General features: G+C 56.9%; 1 protein-coding gene across 1 annotated transcript; it reads right to left on the bottom strand.

Annotated features, from left to right (window-relative positions):
* Window positions 1-886: 886 nt before the first annotated feature.
* Window positions 887-19,655, bottom strand: VOLCADRAFT_104015 (uncharacterized protein; the record flags this gene model as incomplete). The annotated part of the gene is made up of 23 exons (XM_002948642.1): window positions 887-1,109; window positions 1,774-1,964; window positions 2,308-2,432; window positions 2,688-2,772; window positions 3,230-3,284; window positions 3,972-4,274; window positions 4,545-4,724; window positions 4,992-5,121; window positions 5,470-5,567; window positions 6,049-6,319; window positions 6,860-7,053; window positions 7,233-7,405; window positions 8,332-8,566; window positions 8,674-8,900; window positions 11,515-11,607; window positions 11,898-12,630; window positions 13,142-13,304; window positions 13,822-16,408; window positions 16,712-17,104; window positions 17,495-17,702; window positions 18,149-18,299; window positions 18,723-18,822; window positions 19,313-19,655. 23 exons carry the CDS (start codon window positions 19,653-19,655, stop codon window positions 954-956), a joined length of 7,194 nt encoding a protein of 2,397 aa, XP_002948688.1. The 3' UTR covers window positions 887-953.
* Between the last annotated feature and the right edge of the window lie 5,249 nt (window positions 19,656-24,904).

Raw genomic sequence — 24,904 nt, 5'->3', positions numbered from 1 at the left:
ACCCTAAACCTCGCTGCAATCACCGCCGCACGCCACCACTCATCACTCGCAGCACTCGCACTGCAAAGACGCGCAACTCGAAATGGGTGCTAAAGCTCATGTCACCTCGAAATGGGTGTTCAACCCCATTCATAAACCAACTACTCATGAGAGCGGCACTACGCTGACCCACATCGGGATAACCTCTCAGAGATTCCCCCCTCTCAACAATGCGGCTGAGATCGGGGGGCCAGCAGGAAAAGCAGTGTATTATTTGGCAGCTCGAAGTCTGTTGGGTTTAAACAGAGGTACAGATGTACATACAGATATACATACAGATGTACGGATGTGTGCTATGGACATAAGGAACCTAGCCATATGCTCGATTTCCACGTGTCTGTGAGGAGGAGGAGGGGGAGGACACGAATGGAGCTGGGAGTTCAGTACAACCCACCCCACGAAATACATCATTTCACAACAATTAAAAAGAATGGAAATGTCAAATTGTTAATTCCCTCAAGCTGAAGTATTTACCTCTGCCTCGCCCCACCAGCAGAACCAAATCAACCTCCAGACTTTTATAATCCCTGCGGGATCACATGTACACATGCACACGCAGTGCGCCGCCGCCGCACGCGCTCACTTCATTCCCTGATGGGTGCCCCCTTCAATTTAAACAACTAGGACACAACGCGGTACGGTACACTGTTTTACCCAACTAGCGCTTTGCCAATTCCTTTTTTTCATCACATGCACGCCGCAGGAAACGCCTTGCTAATGTGCCTGCCTGCTTTCATCCCATCCCATTCCATTCCATTCCATTCCAGCACAGTACAAGGTACGCACCGCGCCACACAGCATGCACTTGCACGCCGCTTGGCAGCCCTTGCTGTTCCCTCGACCTTATCCAGCCCAGCGTAGCACAGCCCAATACCCAGACTCATGCGGACAAGCCAAGCCGCAGCCCAGCAGCGTCAAGGCTTGAATGTGGGAGCCACGCGACGCGGCCCAAACGGCAAGTTTTGCTCGTACACGTAACGGCGCAGGAAGTCCCGGTATGGGTCCTGCTCCCGCTTCCTCAGCAAGTAGCTGATGCCGGACTCCACCTCGGACCGCACCTCCCGGTATACCTGTACGGAGCGGCTCCGAAACCAAAGAAACGCACACGAAAGAAACACACACGTGAGAGACATGCACGGGCGCACAGCGGAAAAGACATGTACGCTCAAACAAAGGCCCGCCAACGCGCACTGGAGCGAGCGCGGGTCGGCGGTATGTGACATGTACGTTAGTGTGATACAGGCAGGTTGTTGGCGACGGTGATGCGGTTGCGGTGATGTTATACCACAACTTCAGAAAAGTACCGATCGGCGGATGCAGATAGGCCCGTGATAGCTATAGCTCCAGGTAACCCAGGTGGCGACGGTGATCGTACCGGTGTGGTCCCGGCTGCTGCACCCCCCCGTGCGCAACACTGGACGCAACCAACGAGCGCCTCGCTACCCGTATGGCTTATTCGCCCTCGTAAACCGCATACACACGCATATGCACACAAAGGCAGGCAATGCCAGAACCCAGTCGCACGTCACCCCTCCCCATGCCCGCGGCCTCCCCATAAGACTCATGAACCGAGCCAACTGCCCTTCCCGCACGCCGGCGCTCCTGGTGCCTTCCTTGGCCATCGGCAGTTCCTTACTTCACATTTGTTGCATGTAACTCGCCCCCTTTCCCTCCCACCTCCATTTCCCTCCCACCTCCCTTTCCCTCCCACCCCACCCCACCCCACTGACCCACCTGGTCGCACGCGGCCCTGTCCCGGTACATGGCAGGGGAGGTGCGCACGGGTCGCCCGAACAGAAAGTAGAAGCGGGACGGTACCGACGGCGCGATGAGGGGGGGGATGAACGTCTCGTCAGGCGCGTCCTCCGCCGTCACCCCCACACGGGCCGGGGGCACCGCCGCAGCCTGCTCGCGGGCGCGGGCACCTGGGGCGATACATACACACATACACACATACACACAGGAGACATATTTGCCATCCGCACATTACCTTCCTACGGCTCAGTTCATCAAGTGACACCACTGACAAACACACAGAGACCACACAGACACACAGACGAGGAAACACATACAACGCACACCTTCATCCCCGACTCAGTTCCTTAATTATTTCTCCAAACAACAGACAGACAGATAACACAGGACACAACGAAAACAAAGACAGGCAGGTAAAGGAAAGCAAGTGCTAGCTAGGCCTCATCTCCCTCCCTCCCCCTCCCCCCTGCCCCCTCCTCGCTGCCCCCGCAGTGGAGCCCCCTGCACTCTCACCCCACAGGGGACTCTTGCGGATGTCATCCGAGTCCATCAAGATCTCCAACGAGTCCTCCAAACCCACAGCGGAAATTGGAATGATGGTGGCGCCGAAGCGGGCGGCCATGCGCACAAACTCCGACCTGGCTTCGATGTGTGGCAGAGAGATACGGCACAGGTGCGGGGCGGGGCGGGGCGGGTCAGAGCGGAGGGAGGCTTCTACTATAGAACGTGAGCACATACCCCGCTGTGGTGTGCTGCGTTGTATGCTGCGGTATGCTGCGGTGTGATGTGCTGTGATGCCCAGTGTGATTTTGGTTTTTGAAGGGCTGATGAGGAAAGCACAAACCTTGCATGCATGTGTGCGTATGTGTACATCGCAGCCCCCTCGCTCCCACCTTGCAGGCCAGAACAGCTCATACTTCTCGTTGCGGCGCTTGAAGCCCTCACGCACCCCCCCAGGGTATAGCAGCACCGCCTCGCCTGAACACACATCCACGCGGGAACAGCAACCGCGATCGCGGTCGTGTAGAGGGAGAACCGGAGCATTGGGGGCCCTTTCATGACCACATAAATGCCGTCATCATGAAAAGCCGTGCCGGTGCGTTGGAATCAGCAAAGCGCCACGGACCCCTTCTTTTCCGGTCCTATTACTGCTGTGTCACATTGCCCTGCGGGTTCATGTGTGTGTGTGTGTGCCGGTCATTTATCAACACAGCGATAACGGAGAGTACTAAAGAGAGAGTGTCGAGCTGGACAGGGCCAAGGCTGGCCACGCGACGCCCTCCGCGGATCCATCGCCGCACGCCACACGACTTTAGCAGACGGACGGACAGACAGACAGAGAGGTAGATAGACAGACCAGCCTTTCCCACGGATCCGACCTCGCCGAATCCCCCACACCGCCCCTCTCCCCCCTCCGCCCGCCCAGGGCACACACCGGCTGCCAGCAGGCGGTACATGGCGGTGGGGGTGACTCTCACGGCCCCAAACGTCTGGAACATGTTGCCCATGAAGGCGGGGGGCGTAGGTGAATCACCACCTCCACCAGCGCGAATGCCGCCGCTGCTGTTGCTCCTACTGGCACTGGCACTGCTGCGCTCACGTCCCCCCGGTGTCCCCCCGCCCTGCCCCTCCTCACTCCGCGGGTTCTGCTGGTGCCGCTGGCGTTGGCCATGATCTTGTTGTTGCTGTTGTTGCTGCTGGCCAGTAGTGTGGCTTTCGTTGTCCCTTCCTTCCCCTTCCCCCGTCCCGTCTTGGTGACTGAACAATCCCGGGTGCGCCAGGCCCCGCATCAGGATGCCGCGGCTATTGAGTACCTCCTCCACCATCACCTGCACACACACACACATACACACATACACACACATACACACACATACACACACATACACACACATACACACACACATACACATCAGAGCACCACTACAGGATCCAGGATGGGGTCCAGGACTAGGGATGTGCCACAGAACACGCCAAGTGCAATCCAGAGCAAAACGGTTGCCAACCGATTGCCGCATCTCCCACAACCACATTAGGAGCCCTGACGCACAACAACTCTTCCATGGGTCAAAACCGCAAGCGCAGATAAAAGAAAACCTTCCGTATCAACCCTAAAAAAACTCCCACACAACCAAACAAACCCAGTACAAGACCAAGCGCGGGCCCAAGTACCTCACCGACATGTCGAATGCGTACAATTGATGGTTGCCAACGAACAGCAACGGCCCGTAACCGCCATCACAGCTGCCCTCCGCTTCCGCTTCTTTGAAACCCTTCGGCTGCTGCGGCCGGCTGTTGCTGCTGTCGCCACAATCCCCATCATCATCCTCATCATGATGTTGACCCGTGGGTTGCTTTCTGAGCGGCAGGCCCTCCAGTCCCAGAACCCGAGTGCCGTCCCGAGGCAATGTGGACAGGAACACGGGGCTGTTGAGTTCTCTTAGTCGTACAGTCCAGGACCTGGCATAACGCCGGACCTCCTGAAATGTGTGGGTGTGGGTGTGGGGGAAAGACGAACGTGTACACGCGGTTAGGATGTGGACGGCGGAAGCAGCGTGCGGGTGTGGAGGGTGACAGGGACGGGAGATACGTGACTAAACAACCGCTATTCAACCGTAAGTGAATCTCGCGATACGAGTGCGCGTTGGACCCCGGACTGAATCCCCCTGTCCCCCTCCCCGTGGTTCGTCTTGGACCCCAATTTCCCCCTCAAAGCTCTTCAAGTCCTCAAACACACACACCCGACCCACCTGCGCGTTCGGCACCTCCACCGGCCCCGCTGTGCCGAACGCATTCACATCCACCCCCGCCCCCGCAGCCGGTGGGGAGCTGAACACGCGGCGCTTGATGTAGAAGCCCTCCTCGTCCAGCAGCGGTAAAAGGTCCCCCCCTGGCTCGTACAGCATTGCGTGGCCCGAGTCTGGGAGCACCTGAGGGTAAGAAAGGAGGGCCGTACGGCAATGTACCGCAGCGTCAAAACTCTGAAAGCTACCAGCACTAGTACCCCTCCACCACCAGCAGAAAGCAGCAACACTAGAACGAGCTCATTGCGGGAACGGGACCTCAGCCCTCCCCATTCTTCACCTCCGTAGCGCGGGAACCCCCACCCCGGATCCCCCCCACAAACACAAACCCGTCCACCCCACCACACACACACACCTACTCCCCTTACCCCTTCCCAACCCTCTAAAACATACCTTTGCAAAGGCTCTCGGCATGGCCTCTGCTAGCCTCTGCGCCTCCTTGTCCGATCCCAAAACAAAGTCCTGACCGCCCGCAAGCACCATCGTGCGCTGAGGAATGCGGCCCAAATGTGGTTCAACCAATCTGGGGACAGCGAGAGAGGTATGGCAATGGGAGGCGGATCAAAAATGGGGCAAAAATGCAAAGTGCGGTCAAAGTGCGCAGATATTGAGGATGCAAAAAAAAGAGATGCCGACATGTGGGTAGGGTTTTGAGTGAAGATGGAGCCCCCAAAAAGAAAACACCGAAGCGCTGAGGATGAAGGAGAAGCAAGAGACCCGGAGCGAGGGTCAACGACAAGATGTCAATCAGGTGGACAGACCCCTAGACGCCCACTAGTAAATGTTTCCATCCGAGATTTCAAAGATGATTTTCCAGACGGACGGAAAGGTAGAGACCGGCTGCGCAACCCGGTTTCAGATGCCGCCGCACCTGATACCCTCCTCCAGCACCTTCAGACGGTGGAGGAAGGTGGCGGGACTCAGGTGCTCGGAGATCTGCTCTACCTGCGCCAGCGCCCGGTTGAGCGCCTGTGAAGGGGCGGGGGAGGGGAAGGGGGCGGGATGTAGGGAGCGGGTGAATGGAGGCTACATGTGCATACATTTTTCTCTACCCCCTCTCCTGGTAAACCTAACTATCGGCGTTCTCGCCTGGGTCTCACTCATCTCCCCGCCTGCCTGCCTTTCTTCCTTTCTTCCTAACCTGCAGCCTTTCCCACTCTCTCCTGCCCTACCTGGCCTACCTGATTTTCCTCGTGTTACGTACCCCATCCTTCTCACCCCCAACCCTGCCCCCCACGGCTTCAGATTCTCTTACTGACCCACCCACCCACCACCACCCACCACCACCTACCTACCCATCAGGTCGCGCACCCCCTATCTTACTTCACGTACCTCTCCAGCCGCAAATCCAACCCCGAACATTCAGCAGTGCAGCTCCCTCCCACCCGCCTTCCAATCTTTGGCATCCAACACAAGCACCCACTCCGGGGCGGCCCCTTACACGCCCTACCTGGACCGCTTCCGCGGGCTGCTGCTGACTGATACTCCCCACAAGCTGCCGAAGAAGAGCCTGTGGACTCGCTCCAAGAAGCGGCGCCAGCGCCACCGGCAGTGCCGCGGCTGGTGGCACTGGCAACAACCGTAGGGAGGGGGGCAGCTGGGGCAGCTGCACATTCCGTAGCGCAGGTGGGAGGCGCTCCAGGAAGGCCGTGATGCGGGCCAGTTGGGAGTTGGAGTATGACGTGGCTGGGTTGACCAGCACCAGACGATTGACCAGGCGCCTAATAACCGGAGAGGCAATCGGCGGGGAAGGAGGGAGAGGCAGATACAAGTGTAGTAGTAAACAATGCATGGCGCAAAAAAGCTGTGGATGTGCGTCAACCGCTGATGTGTCAAAGCAGCCAAACAGACCAGTCCCTAGTGCCGAGATAGCAAGAGCCATAGACATAGACTTCCGCGGCGAGAAACTCAGTTCCGATCAACGAGCACTAAAAATGAAGAGCAGCGGCAGTCTCGACAGCCACCGGAACTGAAGGGGAGTGCGAGACAGGAAGGACCCTCCCCAAAGACCCTAGGGTGGTAACCAGGGTAGTATCCTTCATGGCATCATGCATATGATGGGGGCCGCAGAAGCCTTCCGCTGAGTAACCTCCGACATTACCTGCCGTTTGGCCTACGGAGCTGCTACCTTCCCGGTTTTGGTTTTGGTACCACGGAAGCAACACGTCCCGATTATTCTCGAAGATGTCCTTTACCAACGGATTGTGGGTAAAGGAGGTAAAGAAGTCCCGGAGATGTTCAGAGGGATTCCGGGGTGATACCTGCAGTCCCACGCCAGCTGCAGGGCCAGGACGCCGCCGAAGCCCTCACCCAGCAGGTACACCGGCCGGTAGGGGGATATGCCCGACAGCTCCTGCCGCAGCCAGTCCTGCGTGGTTGCTACCAGTTCTGCAAAGCTGCAGGTGTAGTCCGCGTCCAGCGTGAGGGCGTACATGTCGAAGCGTTCGGACCATGCCTGCGGAACAGAGGAACAAAGCATGAACGACGAAGTTGGCTCCAGACAGGAGAGATACGCATGTCGGTTTAGTTTGAAGACCAAAGCAAGCAGCTCCAGCATCGTGGTGATAAAATGCAACAGGGTTGTTGCGAGCCATGGTCGGTTGGAGCACCATGTACAGAAAGTAGATAGCTAACCTTCCATTGGAGTCTACTTGTAACACCAGCTCCATCTATGTCGGGGAGGTAGAAGAGAAAGGGAAGTTCCTTTGATGGCTGCTGAGAAACGTGCACCACACGAACACCAGTTGGCATGTATCGTTGCACCACTTCGTCCTCGGAGATATTAACGATAGCTGGATGGACATCTGCTGTGGCAGGCAACCCTGGTGGGACGCCTTGGTGTCGTGCAACAATAGCAACGCCCGTGGACCTGGCCCACGGCACTTGACCTAACCTGCAGCCTGATATACTACGACAGCGCAGAGCGCGTAATTGGGGATTCCGGATGAACATCCGCGACTCAGTTACCGACGTCTGAACTAAGCACATTTTCAGGCCGCTAGCTAACCTGTCACTTGACTTATATTACATGTACAAAAAGAGTTAGTGCAACATTAAAAAACTCAGAAACCTAGGATGTACGTATGGCGTGGACCCGCCGTTTCACGCGGTTAGCCGCGCGTGTACGATAACCAACCACCCATTTACAAAACGGATTCACTAAATCCGGTCCTGTGACGCTGTGACTTGAGAAAGGGGTTGTAGCAGTTCTGAAATGCTGTGCTGAAATGGACGATCATCTCAACGTTGTCGCACTAGGAACTAGAAATCCGCAAAAAGTGTGAAGTGCCGATGACAAGTCCCCAACTGTCCAGAGCCGTCGACAACCCACCAAATAAGGGTGCCGACTCCTGAGTCCATCGCTGTGTAGTGGGGATGACTGCGGTTTCTTGCCATTCTGGTGTCGTTTCTGCCTGTGCATCTGGCCTGGTGGCCTTTGCTGCTTTCTATGGGTGGCTTCTGGTCCTTGTGGTCAACGGCTACTGGTGTGGTTTCGGTGGTTACAGCCCTTGGTTAGCTGCCTGTTGTGGCTGCCCGCGCTGTTTGGGCCTAAAGACTCGTGCTGGCATCAGCCAGCTGCCTTCTAACGCTTTTGGAACCCCTGTTGCGTGTTGGCATAACTAGCATACAGGTGGCAACGAGAATGTCATTCGCACACAGTAGTGTTGACTACTGTGTGCGAGTAGCACGAGACCGATTGCGAAGGACCCTCCACTTCATGCCCGTTACGCACCTCTCAAGGACACGACCGACTCACAGCTCAACACCAGAGCCATCACCTCAATCGTCCTCCTTCTCCTTGCCCACGAACTTTTCACCAGCCAACACGTGCAGCCCACAGTACACCTGCATGTAATTGCCTGCTCCTTACCCGCCTGCCCCGTGTACGTGACGACCTCTGCCAGCTGGACAAAGGAACCGTGTATGACCCGGCGCAGCATCACTCCAACCCTCTCCTGCTTCACCACCTTCCGCGGTGCCAGCATGCACAAGCGCTCCATGCTCGTCATGCCGTCATGCGGTTGCACACATGGTTGCCCATGGTGATGCTGCCTCTGAAAAGAAACCCGCGCACCACCATGATCACCAGCACCTTCAGCACCTTCCTCCCATCCCCGCCCTCACCCGCCACACCCGCGACCTCCATGTCAACGAACACCTTCACCCCGACGGCCGTCAGCACCACCCCCTCCCGGACCGCGGGGGCAATGTAGGGTTCCTCCCCTGGCCCTGGGGTTGCCCCCGGCGTCACCGCCGTCTCTGCCGGGGCCCCCGTTGGCCGGTCTTTTCCGCTGGGTGTTCCTGCCCAGGTTGGTAGGGAATGTCCGTTGGCTGTTGGCCCGCTCTAGCGCTCTCCAAAGCGATTCTCTCGGCTGCAGGTACCCGCTCCCCTGGGGGTGGCCCGCGGTCACCTAGACCAGGTGTTCACTCGGCTTCGTCCTCTTCCCTTCTCGTTCCAGCCGCGGACCAGGAGGCTGCTTATCAGCGGGGTCTGGCCGAGGCCAACCAGTGGCTCCTGGGGGCCTTAGCTTCCTCTACGGTGTCTCGCCAGGATGGTGCCGCCACTGAGTTTCTGGGTTGGCTTTCTAGTCATGGGGTGTGTAGTTTGGCTGGCTCCTGGTTGTCTCTACCCGCTACCTTAGCGAAGAGACGTTAAAATGGCAATGGGTGAGAGGAGCTGATTAGCGCAGTTGTTCGCTATGTTGGGGGTCTCTTGCTGTCGTAGTAACAACATGCAAGTTCCTGTCAGCAATTGCTGGTCGGCCTTCTGGTGGGGATCCGAGGACTTTCGCCAATTGGACGGCCTATTGGCAAGTTAACCAGTGGTCGTGGGTTTTTGAGCCTTCCCTTTGGGTTTGGTTTTGGCTGTCTAGGTCACTTGAGTTGTCTGGTCTGGGTGGGAGTCTTGTTTGCCCTGCTGGTCTCAGGCACAGTAATATGCACGGCCAGCTGGCGCACTGGCTCTACTCTTTGTGAGCCTGGAGCCCACTGTAACAAAACACACACACACACACATGCACACACACAGGGGGGAGGAGAGCGGAACTAGCGGACCTGCGGCTCTTGGCTGCTTAGGAGGGGGCAGAGGCCCTTCACGCCCCTCTCCCGTCTGCGGGAGAGAGCTTAGCCGGTCTTTCCGTTGGGGCTGGGCAGCAGTCCCTGGCCAGTTCAGGCCCGATCAGATACTTCTAACGTTCACACACACAGACATACATACAGACACATACACACAGACACGTACACAGAGTTGCCGGACGACGACCGTCTTACAACTTAACATACTGACCCCCGCATGAATCCCGTAGGTTGTATTTCAGATTACGTTCGGGCCGTTCAAGTTCAGCAAGAACGCCGCAACTGCGCTCGCTCAACAATGCATGTATTTTCGGTGCACTCAAGTACCCATCCTCAAGTACACTTCAGCTACACAGGCACATATGCGCCTCCTCTCCTTCCTCACCCCTCGCTGTCAACCAAAAGCTCTGACAACACCACAGTGAGCACGTGATGGCCGTGACAGGCACATACCCAATATTTGGGGCAAACAGTACTCAAATCACCTGACGCAAGCATAGTCACAGTGTAAATTATAGTCGCAGGCATAGTCACAGTGTAAATTATAGTCGCAGTGTAAGGAACCGACCTTACCTAGCTGCACCAGGCAGGTCCCCAGCCCCGAACAATAATAACCCGAATAAACCGAAGCCCAATAAATTCTCGACCTGCTATCATTCTCCGTGAAAAGATCACAACACAATCGGCAGGTCGCTAACATTGATAGCCCAGACCCCCCTCAGAAAAGCGCACCCAAGAATATCTTTATGCCCTTACCACCATCGTGAGGATTTCTAGCAAGGCCTTTAGAGGGCCAGAGAAGGTCTCCAACTGCGTCATGCCTGATATGCTACTTGCTTCTCATCAGCTGCATGTCATAGAACAAGGACCCTTCTTCTGAACCGCAACTCTCTAAGAGCTGGCGTATGCCGCGGGAGAGCGAGAGGAAAAGCCTACTGTTGGGCTGCTGCCATGGAGCCGGTGGAGCGGCCGGTGGGGCTCAATGTACGAGCAACCCCATCGAGCAACCCGCTCCACGGGTGAACTTGGATTTGGATTCTATCTCAAAAGCAGGACCAGATAATAACGAAGGCGGGAATGTGCCCGCCCAGGGGACACATGTGGCGAGTTTCACTGCCACTCCGCACCACGCGGTGCAGTGCAGGTGAACCTTCCGGATGGTTTCCTCCCTGGTGGCAGCAGCATCATCATCATCAGCTATACCGGTACGACAAAGAACCACATTACTTCGAATCTAAAACTCCACCGGTCAACTATTGCGATCTCGATACAGTAAAATTTGGGAGAAGGGAGGACATCCGAAGCGTCAACATAAGCATCAAGTACACGACATGCATAAACAACTTATTAACCAAACAGCGTTTCTTTTACGAGGGCGGGTGTTCTTCAATATATTATTTCAAAAAGGAAAAAACACGCAATTGACCGCTGCCAAATACGTTTTCTACTTGTTGCACCGTACCTGCCCGTTTTGCCACGTACCTGTACTCAAAGGCCCAATCACACACATCGACATCCTCACTATGCCGACTCACATGCCTCTCCTTTCCGCCCACACTGCTACAAGACAAACGGGTAAATAAATTACACTTGCAGTGCCGCTATAAAGGTACGGCCGGGCCGGGCCAGGCCCATGACCACATCTCGTTGCCCAGAACCGAAGACCTCACCCAGCCGATCTGTCGCCAGAGAGTCCTAGACCGGCAAGGCAAACACACACGTGAAGATCAACTTGTGTAATACATCAAACTATATGTATGCACGCACGCACGCATGCACGCAATCGCAGATCCCTCCCCTGAACGCACCGTCCAAACACCCGTCGTCAGAACCCCCTCACCGTCCTTCTGCCATGCCCCCAAGGACAGCCGCAGTCCGTCCGGACAGCTTATTTGCATCTTCACAGGGTCTGCTGCAGCCTGCAGCCTGCAGCCTGCATGCCACCGTGCGACATCACGAACAGAGGCATGCAGATGTCTCTGTGTGGCGACCCAAAACGCACCAACGCTTTCCAACGTTTACAGTGTGTAAACGATGTACGATTCAGCTGATAGCAGCTCCAACTGAAAAGGCTCTAGTCCACTTTGGCATGCGATAGCTGCTGTTTGCGCTCCTGTTGTTGTCGTTGTTGCAACAGCTGTAGCGAGCTGTCGACATGGCTGCAAACGAAGGCGGCGCGGGTGCGCAAGTCAGCAGCAAGAATCAGCAACGAGGACACCGCACCGCGAAGCAGGGTACCCCCCGCCACCTGGGCCGCGGCGCCTCCCGCCCACAACAAACCCAGGCTACCGACATCGCTGCCGCCCAAGACGACACCGCCGACGGCGGCATCGGCGGCGTTGGCGGTACAGATGCCAGTGCCGTTGACGCCGCCATCGCCCGCCAGTCCTATTGCGCCCTGCAGAGCCTCGCCGCCAATCCCATGGTCACCGTCACTACCCGCAATGGCCGAGGCTCCGAAACCTCCCGCGCAGCCCAGCGCCCAGCAACTCGTCATTAGCAACACACACACCACCACCTCGACAGCCTGCACGGCCAGCACCTTGTGCAGTGCGTACGGCAGTACGTACGGCACCGACAGCACGGCAAGTGCATGATACAGCGCCAGCAGGCCGTGGTGAAACGTGGTGCTGCCGCAGGTTCCATCGGCTGAAAACCGAATGTCATCATCGCCACTACCAACACCCGCTCCATCGTGACCCGCTTGCGTTGTCCTTGAAGTTGCTGATGCAGAGCAGCTGAGAGTCCAGGGCATCGACTGCGGGCTGATGGTCCTGGCTAGCAGCATCGCGAGGGCAAGCGCCTGCATGGCCCATGCGGCAACGCGACAGATGCTTCCCCGGGGTAGACCCACGAGTCGAGAGCAGCAGCAGAGCGCCAGTAAGAAGCCAGCGCCTTGAAGCACCACCAGCGGCAGCATCGCGCGACGGCAGCAGGCGTGCGGCTGTGTAAAGGCCTGCGGTGTGGTGTGGTGTGGTGTGGTGCGAAGGCTCTTGTCAAATTCGGGATGCTTCATGGCAGGGTTCAGGAGACTGGCAGCGTGCCAGGTTTTGCTGAGCCGGCGTCGCAAAGAGATTCTATAGGGGCTCTGGGCAGCCTGCCCCGGAGGGCAATCTGCTCTTGAAGAATTCTTCATGCAATGAAACCACAATCCTCTCTCCCTGCAAGGAACCAGCAAGCCATGGAGCACAACCAAGCACTGCAGCGCGATCCAGGCATCGTTTCGCAATCGCGAAGGTAATATCCCGTCTCGGCCTTGTACGGCATTCAACTCGGGGCATTGAGAAGGTCTTGGTATTGCCTTATGAAGGCTGTGAAAAGCTGTGAAGGGCTTCGTGTTTTCCTCCGAAGCGAGGGAGCTGAGCTGGGCAGCAAGTGGAGGCGCCGCCACCAGGGCGTTGCACCACGTCTTCCCCCCACAGCCCAACATACATACCGTGTTCGCGTCAACCCTCACCCAATCGCACCTGCAACAACACGGCCGCGCTTGCCACCAAATGGAGCAGCAGCAGCAGCAGCCAGGCGGGCAGTGCGCCGCTCTGAGCCTGCGCACGTGCGTATCGCTGGTAGCACCGCTCCAATTCACCGCAGGAGAAGCCCAACACGACAGCCAGGAAAAGCGGGCGAGTTCTGCAGCGGCGGGACATGGGCAAGGAACGGTTTAATGACTTGGTAGAGTGGTGGTTACTGGTTACTGGGCACAGCAAAGGGGGTTCATTTGCTTTGGCCAGGAACAGCCCGGGAAGGACCGGCGTCTCAGGCCGCTACTAAAGGTTCTCGTTTATGGAATGACACGCTTTAACCCCTCCCACGAGTCCCTTCCCGCGCCAAACCCTAGCCACTCACGACATCATCCAGCAGCGAAAACCGTTGCTGACAACAAAACAACAGTGTCCCAACAGTGTCCCGCCCTGCCGTGTCCGGGCATATCGTTGCCCGGGGCCTTCCTAAGAACCTGTACACGATGACGCGTTTTTTTCTCTTACAAGGACGAAGAGGCGACACGTAAGATCTGCCGCCTCACGTGGGTGATCTCGCCCCCCATTGCCCAGATGGGACCGTGTCCAGATGAATCCAGGATTCGACGTTTCCCTTGACCTAAGCCCGGCCCTATTGGCGTGCCGTGATACAAGAGAACAGTGCTTACCGCTGCTGGGGCTGTTGCTGGGGCTGCTGCTGCTGCGTCCGCTGCATTTGGAGTCCAGGGACAGCGCCACTGCCCACATCACCCTCATGTTTCAACTGCGCGCGCTGCAACGCCGCCGTGTCGATAAAGACTCCGTTCTGAGCCGCAAACGACGCGGGCGACGGCATGTCCGGACGAGCCGCGTTCCACAGCGCTTGAGCTTCAGCGTGTGTGGCTAGCACGTGCCGTGCCAGCGCACCGCCGTCATCTAAAACGGCCACGTAATGCAGCGGCGTAATGCCGTGCACGTCTGGTGTGCTCCAGTCGTACAAGCTTATGGGCCGCCGCTGGTCGTCAACTGAATGGTCCTGGACGAAGTGGTGGCCCGGTCGTAGCAGTTGCGCTGGCAGCGGCGCAGCCGCCGCGGCGGCGGAGGCGGCGGCAGCCTCCGCTGCCCTCTCGTTGGCGCGAAGGATGACGTCCACGGTAACGGCATCGCCGCTGCGTACGGCACGGTGCAGCAGCGTCAGCCCGTCGGGGTTGGTGGCGCGGCTGGACTCTGCCAGCTCGGCGATGTAGCTGGCGGAGCCGTATGCGGCTGTCATGGCGGCACTGGCCGCCGGTGCTGCCAGCGGCAGCAGGGGCACCGGCGCGGGCTCCAGCAAGGCCCCCGCCACCGCGACACATCGCTGCTCAAGTGCAAACTCCAGCAGCACCCTGCGCGCGGTTTGCATGTGGCCCTGATACACCCGCTGCTCAAACGCTGGTAGAGAGCCCTGAGCCAGCCGCTGCTGCTCTTCCACCGACAGCGACGACGACCCCGCGCCATGGCCACGGGGAATTGACTGCTGCTGCGCATGGGTGAATGGCTGGTAACTGTGCTGTGTCATCGGCACTGCCGCCACCGGCCGGTTCACGCCGCCGCCGCCAGCACCACCACGGCGCAGACTGTAAAAGTGAGTATTGGCGTTACCGGTGTCAGTGCCGCTTGGCTGACCCTGGTCAAGCAAATCCGAATCGTCCTGTGTCTGCGCTGAGTACGCTGGGTGCGAGTTCAGGGCCGTCACCACGTGACTGGACGAGCTGGATGTAACCGCAGCAGCAAGATGCCCCAGCGGCGCCGGTGCCGCCGCTGCCGACCTACCTACCACGCATCCAAGACCTCGTGGCTTCAGCTTCAACCACGCCGAGGAGTTCGTGCAGCCGCCGCCGCCGCCGCTAGCGGCGCCGCCAGCATCGTTCCACCGGCTCCGAGAAAGCCATGCCCTCATCCATGCCACAGACAGCCGGGGCCCCAGATAACTCGACGGGCGAGCAGCGGCGGCGCCGCCAACACCGCTGGCGGAAGCAGCCAACAGAGCCGCCGCCGCCGCCTTCCGGCGCCAAAAGTCTCTGTACTGCAACCAGTGCCCCAGGTCCCGGATAAAGCTCGCGACTCTGCTCGAGGGAGGGTCATCAGCGGCGGCGGCTCCGCCGCTCTCCTGCAACGCTGAGACCTCCGCCGCGATCGCCGCGTCGCCCGGCTGCAACAACAACAATGGGTGGTTTTGACCGGCTGTACCGCGGCGCATGAGCAGCAGGCTGACGGCTCCCGTACGACCCGCTGGGAGCTCTATGTTCACAGTTAAAGACCGCTGACTCAGCGCCAGGCAGGGCGGAAGCTGCACGACGCGCCGTGGCGCCACCACTGCCGTGGTGGCAACGTTGCCGCCGCCGCCACCATTGGCGACGGCAGCGAACTGGCTCTGCTCCAGGGGCCCCCATCGGAGCTTCGACAGCTTCAGGAAAGCGCCCTCAAAGAGCGCCAAAATTTCCAAGTCCGTGTCCTCGTGCGCCATGGTCAATCGCTCCAGGGAGCCGCTAATCGTCAGGTGCAGTACCGCCGCCACGTGTCCGGCGGCGGCGCCTGCTCCCGCCGCCGCCTCTGTCACCACTACTGGCGGCTCTATCTTGGTCACGCGGGGGACCTCATGCGGCTGAATGCATCGCGTCCCCAGCACCGCCCAGCCACCGCCCGAGCCCGCCGCCGGTGTGAGCGTTAGGAGGTGCGCACCGACCTGCGCCCGTACGGCCGCGTCATACCCGGGCGGCAGACCCAGCGCCTGCAGGATGCAGCTGGCCAAACCCTGCTGCTCTGAGGATGCCGGCGCAAACTGGCTATTGCTCGTCATCAGCCCTGTCCGGGGATCCGCGGCATAAGGGGGCCCTGCCTGCAGCGGTGTCACGCCGGCTTGCCCGGGTGCTGCTGCCGGTACTGCCGGCCCCACTGACGCCGTCGCCGCCGGCGGCCCAGTGACGACTGGAGCTGCCTGCCGTACAAAATCCAAATGCACTTCCACACAGCCGGATCGGATAGCAATGTCCGTGCCGACGGCGACGTCCGGGCAGGCCGTCGCCTCCGCCACCGCAGACGTCAACCGTCCATCAACCCCCGGCGGCAAATCCCAGGGCTCCAACCCCGGCACTTTAAGATAAAGATGCATCCACATCAGTCCAAGACAGCCGTCCCTGTCGCCAATGCCCTCAGACTTCTCACCTCCCCCGTCAACGTCCACGTCAACGTCCCCAGCCCATCTCCCGACGCCATCCCAGCGGATTGCAACCTCAGCTGCGCCGTACACGCTCCGCGCCCCGTCGTCGTACGATGTTCTTGTTACACGAGCGCTGCTGCTGCTGCTCCTGCCGCCGCCGCTGCTGCCGCCGCTGCTGTGGTCAACGTAGGAGCAGCTTGCGGCGTCAGCGCTGGAAGCTTCACAAACGCCGGAGCCGCTCCCGCCGTCGATGAAGCTGCTGGGGCCTCTAGACTGCCCCAGGTGACCGACTACTGCTCCGCCACCGCCGCCATGGCTGGCAACGCCCTCCCGACGGACCATCCTGCGGCAGAGGTGCAGCAGCAACTGCTCCTCCTCACTGAATCCCAACTTGGCGGCAGCTGGCGGTGCATGAGCTGACGGCTCGTCTAGCTCGTCCAGCCGTGAAGTCCCCGCGCAGACACGGTCGTACACCGGAGCCGCGACTGTCAGCGGACGATGTAGCTGGCCCAGCTTGCAGTGCGGGCTTGCGAGCTGGACGTTTCCCGCCTCACGCCCACTCCCCTGACCCTCTTCCATCTTGTGCTCCTCTTCCTTCTCCTCCTCCTCCTGCTGCTGCTGCTGCTGCTGCTCCGCCTTCTCCTCCTCCGCCACGTTCTGATTCATCTTGGTGGCGGTTCCGCAGGGGGTTGGGAGGCTCAGCGCGCCGTGGACCACCTCCAGGCCCACCTTGGGGGACTTGGGCAAGGAGGCGTCCCGTGGAGCAAAGCCCCCTACGGCACCATGAAAGCAGCCGCCGAGCTGTCAATACTTACTGCCATTGCCAATGATACATTGCTGGTATGTGGGTGTCGTGGGTGTCATATCATGCACATGATTTCTGCTTTGCGCTTTTGAGCGCCGACAGGAAAAACATGCAGAACAGCCACCTTACTCCACTTGCCTAAGCTCACCCCTCACTAATCTCCTTTTTTGCCAGGTATGACGAACCGGTTGTCTTATCACTAAAACATCGCCTAATGGCACTCGAACCCATGCACCTATTGTATGCATGGACGGACAAGGCTGGCAGTGTACTACACTACAATGGATCTGCTTGGACGATTATTACCGGTAGAAGTGCTACTGCCCACATAAACCGTTATTGGCTGTTATGTACCCACCTGGCGTTAGTCCTCTGCCTGGAGACGTTGCTGTTCGTCTGCCCAGAAGTGCGGACACGAAAACCGTCAAAAGTCCACAAGCCGTATAGAGCAGCACCATCGCCTTTGGAGGCATGGCGTACGGCCAACTGGGGCCGTACAACCGGGATACGATGATGACGTAGGCGACATCCATGAGCGCTCCTAGAGCCATATGACGCCAAGGGCCCTATGGCACGCACGCGGGGCGTTTAACCCCCCCCCACACACATGCACGCGCAACAGAGGCGGGGAACAGAACCGGGGGCAAGGAAGGATAGCGAGGAAACACGCGACCTGAACAAAATTTGAAAGTATAAAAATAAAATAACAACTGCAGCAGGAGAATCGCGAGGAAAGGGAAGGGCGTTATAACCCATACTAAGTCTCAAGACATAATTAATGATGACGGCGGGAACCCAAATGGGTCAACCCAAATGGTCTCGCCTCCAAGACGGGGCCCCTCATCTGTGGATTCGGGCGTTCTGCCCCTGATTTGCAACACCCTCTCCAGCCCAACCAACCACTTCCAAGCAAGGCACCACCACAAGCGCCACACACAAGCCCCCAACCAACCTCTCCCACACCAGAACCCAGTTCACCCAACCTCTTTACAACTAACCACCTTGGACCCACCATCAAGGCCAAGGCGAAAGGTACGTTAGCGGGTGCGTCCACAAGCAGCGACTGCGAGATGGACAGCGGCCAGGGCGTCTGCGGCCGCAGGGCCTTCACGAGGAGGGGTCCCACACGCACTTGCGCCCGAGCCAGGAAGGCCCAAGACAGGCTGTGGAGAAAGAGGGAAGGAGGAGAGGGAGGAGAGGGAAGGAAAGGGGCTCAAAAACCGACACACGGGGCTCAGGTTAGACCCAGCAGGGAGGGGTGTCCCACAGGCGCGGACAGGGTGGACGGTTGCCGCGAGCACGTCAGACGGTGGCGACAAAGCGCTCCAGGTCACCGGTCAACGGCCAGGACTGGAGCGTTGGTTGATCGACTGGTTTGTTTTTTTTGCAAAAAAAACAGGGATTATTGGGCGAAAGGCACCAAGTCCCTTGATACGCAAGCAACCCCAACGAAGGTTTCGGTGTGCTTGCATGCACAGGCGTTTTGTCGCGGGATGGAGCAATTACGGCTTTTGCGTGGTCCCGTCTCGCTCCCTGTATGTATATCCCTGGGCACTGGCCCCGTTCTCCCTGTTCAGCCTGCTCACCGCCAAGTATTGGAGACGTCGTAATCGCTGCCCCGAGTGATGAAGAGCATAACCAGGCCACCCACAAACACCGTATAAAAAGAAGTAAAGAAATGGAGCTCTGCGAGTGAGTGAGAATGAGGCCATACATCATCTAGGCAGATGGGGGGGTTATGGTCCTGGCGTCCGTGGTCGTGGCTTTTGGGGATAAACTTGATAATGATGCGAAGTGGATCTTCCGTTGGATTGCACTGAATCTCGCTGGCTGGAGCGATGTGGGTCAGCCAGCGGTCGGTATCTTTTATTTTCGCCCATGAGGTGATAGACGGGAAGGGAAATTAAGGGAATGGGGAGAAAGGAGAGCACGCATGCCTCTGGGGGCCCCCATGCCCAATAATGCCGAATGAGTGGACCGGCATTGGACCGGCATTGGACCTAGAGCGCTGTATCTAGTAGGGAGAGGATATGCACAGCAATAATATCAGCACCAGTGGTATATCTTTATTGCTATCCATGCGTACCCATCGCACAAAGCGGCCATCTATGGTATAATTTTCCTAGTGGGCAAAAGTACAACCGAGGTAACGGTTTTTTTAACTGACAAACGATACCTGAGTAGCTGAACGGCCACATTAAGCTCCGTAGAAAGGGCGCCGGGGATGATAACGTGTAAGCCAGTTTGTTCAGCTGATTCCCTGAGCATGGCCAGCCTTTAACCCAGGCATGTGAGGGGGCCCGGATGAGCCAGGGATCGCTCGATTCTGGGTAACCCGACGAGCACAGGCGCCAATCCACGGCTTTGACCCAATAGAGAGGAAATACCAGGAACATAATGGCTATGTACGAGAGGTCGTAGTAACGGCGGCTGGCAAGGCCAGCATAGTGAGTTGCAGGGACCGGAGCCGGGACTGCCACGGGCAAGTCCCTACAGCTGGTGCTGGCAGGAGGAAGCATATTTGCACAATCGGAAGTTTCATGGATTCCGGGCTCCGAGACAGAACTGCAAATGACAAACAATCGTTGTAACGGTGAAACAATAGAAGCCAACTGGCATTCAGTGACTGACCCTTTGGGAAAAAACAATACATCCCTCATCAACCGATGAGGGATGCAATCCTGCGGCAAGATGTCGACGAGTAAAGCCACAGGGTTGTACTGCCACAGGACGCATGAGGCTCTCCATACCTTGCCCTCCTGCCAGTAATGGCGTATACGGCGTAAACCGCTCATACAGTATATATTTTTACAGCGGATGAGGCGCCTCGTGCATAGAATCTGAAGTCCACTTCACGAGCGCGCGTACAGGCCGTATGCAGCTCCTCAGCTCCTTAAACTCCGCCTAGGAAGGAAGATACTAGATACAACCTTGGCCTTCGCATAGTCATTCTTCGCACAATTTGATGGTGCAGTAAGGGAGAGAGCGTCTCCAAGTGGCGACCTCAAAACTTAGCTTCGATTGACTGTGAAAATGTTTCTTCTCACAGATAAGACAACATACATGTAGCCAATATTTAACTGCTCCTTGACCCATTGTTATTAATTGTTGCATGAAGTCTGCCCATCATGTAATCGTACGGCAGAACAATGTGTACCGCCAATGACCTTTCCACTCGGCCAAAGAGGTATTTATCCAGTCGCTGGCAGGGCTAAAAGGATTACTTGAGCGATGTTCCGCTCTACTTTCTCAGCCAGTTGGGAGGGGTTTTGACGTAGACCTATGAGCTTTGGAATACAGTGCACGTGGATATAACATACCCTACTATACCTCTGGTTCAAATCTTCGCAGGGTGCAGTCCACACAGGCGGAGCACGGTCGGGGTTATGATTACAGTGATTCTTTTGGACACGGCCTTACCATGGACCTCCTTTTGTAATTTCCTAGCCAAAATGTAGGCCAACTTCTATCTTCATGGCTATAGTCCTTGGTAACGCATTACAGAACATGTAGAGGTCGTGCAGTACGGTTTCGCAGTGCGGCATTGAAGTAGCACGCGAGGGCGCCGAAATGGCAGTGTAAAAGGAAGATGTAACTCCAGCACCAATCAAGGGATATATTTGCATTATGCCGCTATCGGAGCTCTGATGCGCGAAGTGCATCCCTGCGTCTAAGTTTTATTGCATATTCAGTTACCCCAACACGATTTAGTGCTTTATTCATAGGTTACAGTGTGGCAGTGAGAGCTGGGCTACCGAAAACATGTTAAAGTTTCGCTTTCGGAACCTTTGCCCGTTTGCGTCCTTGCGGCGTCAGATTACGTACATATGCGGCTCCAGACAAAAGCATCGTAGGGTTTTGCAACTTGTACTGAAAACTGGAGCGCTGGCCGAAGAGCACTCATAGCTCGCTGCTCTGGCCTTCACTACCCATACGTTCCTCAGCCGTTAATCATCGTCGGAGCTACCTCAGAGCTGTCGGCCCACGTGCAGCATGCTGTAGGCAGTCATTCATGGTTTACCTTGTCCAGCCCCTTCCCCTACATGAACCTGGACCAGTATGTTGATGAACGCGAGGGCCACCTAAAAGTCAGTACCTCTTTCCCGTCCCTCATTTAAATCACCGTTGCCCGTAGACAACGGAGGAATACTTCCTCGAGTAGCCCGCAACCCGCATATTCATTTTGGGAGCAACGTCTTGCGCATCAAGGCCTATCAATTGGTAGGCCTTGCAAGGGGCTCGAGCCCATGCCGCCTCAATTGAGTTTTCCCAATTCACTGGAATTCTGTGCTACTCGTTCCATGTTGTTGTTACATGGTCGTGGGTGCGTTCCCCGTACCTGCAAACCACCCTAATACGAGCCGAGGGCTCAAGGGCTGCCAGACCGCCTATAAGCGCCATCCTACCTCGCACTTCATAGCGTCCTTCATGTGCTCGAAGCGTGGGAAATCCATATCAGATCTGATTTTGTCGTACAACGGACAGTCCAGCAAAATGTCCTTCTCATCCTCGATATGGCTACTAGTGCCGCAGCAGGGGCATACTCGCCCTTCCCTGGGTATATAACGCCGTCCCTTACGCGCTCTGTTAACCGCCCATGCCTAACAGCAAAGCCCAGACTGCATAAGCTCGCGATTCGCTGAACGGGGGATAAACATTGTGATATGCGGGAGCACCTCCTTCCTGTCCGCTTGTTCGGCCGCCAGACCGATCCAATGCCTATACTTCGCCATGTGAATTCCTGGTTGCTTGCCGTCTGACGGGTACACATCTGGCTGGACATCTAAACGCGTATGCTTCCAACCACGTGCCAATCGGTCCTTGAACTCCAATACCACACCTTCTGCCAATGGCCTATTCATCAGCCACTCCACTCGTTCGTCTACCTCTTGTAGCCCTTGTGGGGCCTCTTTCCACACGTCGTGCCCCAGAAAACATAGCAACATGTGGTGCACTGCGGCCATTGGCTGCCTCTACCTGACGTGATCTGGCCTGCATGAGGCTGGGCGGGGCGTCGCCAAAGCTCGGACAGACACCCCACCAGGATTTCGCCCTTTGTAGGTGCGCACGTACAACATGGGCGATTCCCCTAGGTACGTACTAACACGGATTGTGCCCATGCTAGCACGCACCATGCCGCCTGCGGGGAATGCGGCCGCGAACCACGATGGCAATGGCACCAACGCCTGATGCTTTGTGATGAGTGGGGTTCAGTGAATTTCCTTCAAGTCTACGACAACACACTCAGCGTGCGTCGTAGACTAGGTTCACGGACTGAGCATGGAATAACCTGCTGGGACCAACCTGAACCGTAGGCAGGCAGGAGCTGGAGTGGTGGAGACGGAGAATGGCTCCGCATGAGAAGTCGGACGCTGAGGGGGGCCGTCCAGGGAAGGGGGGGTTTTGTCCGACACGGGGGTCGGTGGGTGGGTGGGGTCGACAATGCTGGATGTTCATCTCCGCGTTGTATGCAGTGTACAGCAGACAGGCCTGGACGTCCTGAAAAGCCTGGACGACCAAAGAGGTGGGGAAGGAAACAGACCCCAATGGAAAACCTCCGCACTCCCGAACTAAGCCGCCAGATGCGGCGCACAGCCCTGGGAAAGACCCCAGCAGTGGCCCAGGAGGCAAAGAGCTCGGACCACCACCGCCGGGGTGGGTGCCTCTCGGCCAGGAAGGAAGGAGGAGAACGAAAGCCAAAAGCCGCAACCCCTCTGAGCAGCCAAATGCCAAAGGTAAAGAAGAAGGGCACGAAGGGGCAAGGCAAACGAACCGCACGCATAACCGAACCCATATCAATACGGATGATGCTATTCCGCGATCCTTTCCCGAGCACGAAGAAATTTAAGAGCACAATGAGTCATGTGCCTCCGGAGATGCGCGCACATGTGAGGATGAGAAGAAGAACGTACTTGTAACTTCTCTCTTTGCTTTTGCACGTGAGCCATGGTCGCACAGCTGGGCGTTGCATTTCCTTTCCTCCCCAATATTCCGGGAATTGCGTTACCCGCATCCCACTCATCAATCATACTGCTGCTTTATTCATGCATTGATCAGGCCTTGGTTCCTTGGTTCTTACGAACCTCGTATCGGTGCTGCAATACACGTGAGGGACTCGGGACTGGTTTGCGCTCCTTAGGGTATTTTATCATATCCATATTCGATTTTTCCGATTTCGATATTCCTCAAGAGTCAGTTTTTTTACCATCCTTACAAATCTCTTCACAATAATTTTCCCGTAGTAATGGAACTTATCGGAGTGAAGCCTCACATGATTATTATTAATGCGAGCCGTTCGGGCTCCACTCTTGAACTACAACTACTATTACTACTACTACCACGTCTGCGACAGCTGTGGGCTAAAGGGGACGTACTTGGACAGAGATGAAAACTTCATACCTCTTTTTGTTTCTTTTCTTTCCCTTCCTTCTTTCCATATCGGGTGGATCGGGAGCCTCTTCGCTCATGTGGGCCGTACAAGGCCGAGATGCTTATTACAGATGTCAATGATTTTGGTTGAAATATAAATTACTGAGCATAAATAATCAGGATTTTTGTGCTCCTCAACCTGGTCTGTCCCTGAGTGAATGCATCCGTTGACCTCCGCGTCGTGTTCTAATACGGCAAGACCGTATTACGGTCTTACAGCGCAAGACGACGACGCAAACTGCCTGACCTTAATTATTTGGGTTTAAAAGAGTTGTGATTACCTGCTTATTATTATGCTCAAGGCCAGGCACTTCCCGGAAGCCCTGAAGCCAGTGCTGTGACGTTCCGTTATACGGTAAAGCCATCACCGAGGTGGATGAAATCTGCCCCGTACAACTTGTGGCACGCCAAGTGTGCTCAACGTGTATTTGTTTGTAAAATGGTTGGAGACCCGCAATGGTTTTAACCGGAAAGGCGCCGGCAGAAAACTCTCACGCAATAACTGCACGGCTCGGAAAAATTTGGCATTCTAACAGGGATATTAGACGCACTGTCTGAACTGCAAATCAGCTTAGCTCTAATGAAGGTGCCCGGAGAGTTCCCGGTGAGTCGGAAACAGGTTACGTGTGCTAGCCCTGATTTTTAGCCTTGAGGAAGTGAATTGGAGCCCTGTATGTTCAACAATAGCAACTGCAACAAGTTGCTGAGCAAAGTGGTAAATCCGAGCTACGGGGTTTTGTATCTGTTGCCGCCTTTCGCTTAGGCGTCAAAGTGTTTCAATCATGGTGTTCTTGGCAATATTTGTTGTAATCTTTAATAATTCAGCCTACCTAGCTGCGCGCTAGAGATCCCTCTGGTCGGGCCCCAACTGCCTCCGCCTCATGGCCATGACGCAGGAATTTCTGCATCGCCGGGAGGCAGCAAGAACCCCAAATGAGGTCCTTAGCGAGGCTCGAAGAAACAACACCTTTTTCAAGGCGAACGTCGTTAGCGGTGGTCTGCGGCCCAGTAGCAGGCATGTCGGCTTGTCCAGGTTTCAGTTTGGAGACGGCGAGTACGCGGCCAGCGTGGAATCCATGCAGAGGATGCTATCTGAGAAAGCAAGCAAGCCGGAACCACTTCCTGACATACAGGCGCCTGTGCGGCTCACTCGCACGTTGTCTCGCAGCCTTAGTACCGGCAGGAACCCCTTCCGCTCACCCGGCGTAAGGCCCAGGCCACGTCCCGCAATCGGAGCTGCGGCTGCGGCTGCGGCTGGCCTTACCACCAAGGGCCCGGAGTCAAGGCAAGAGACGGCCGCTGGGGCGCAAGACGACAATGCTATGGAGAGATTACCCTT

Source organism: Volvox carteri (assembly GCF_000143455.1).
Source record: "Volvox carteri f. nagariensis unplaced genomic scaffold VOLCAscaffold_11, whole genome shotgun sequence".
Lineage (NCBI taxonomy): Eukaryota > Viridiplantae > Chlorophyta > Chlorophyceae > Chlamydomonadales > Volvocaceae > Volvox > Volvox carteri.
The sequence above is the reverse complement of the archived record's forward strand: the minus strand, read 5'-3'. Positions and strand labels throughout refer to the sequence as shown.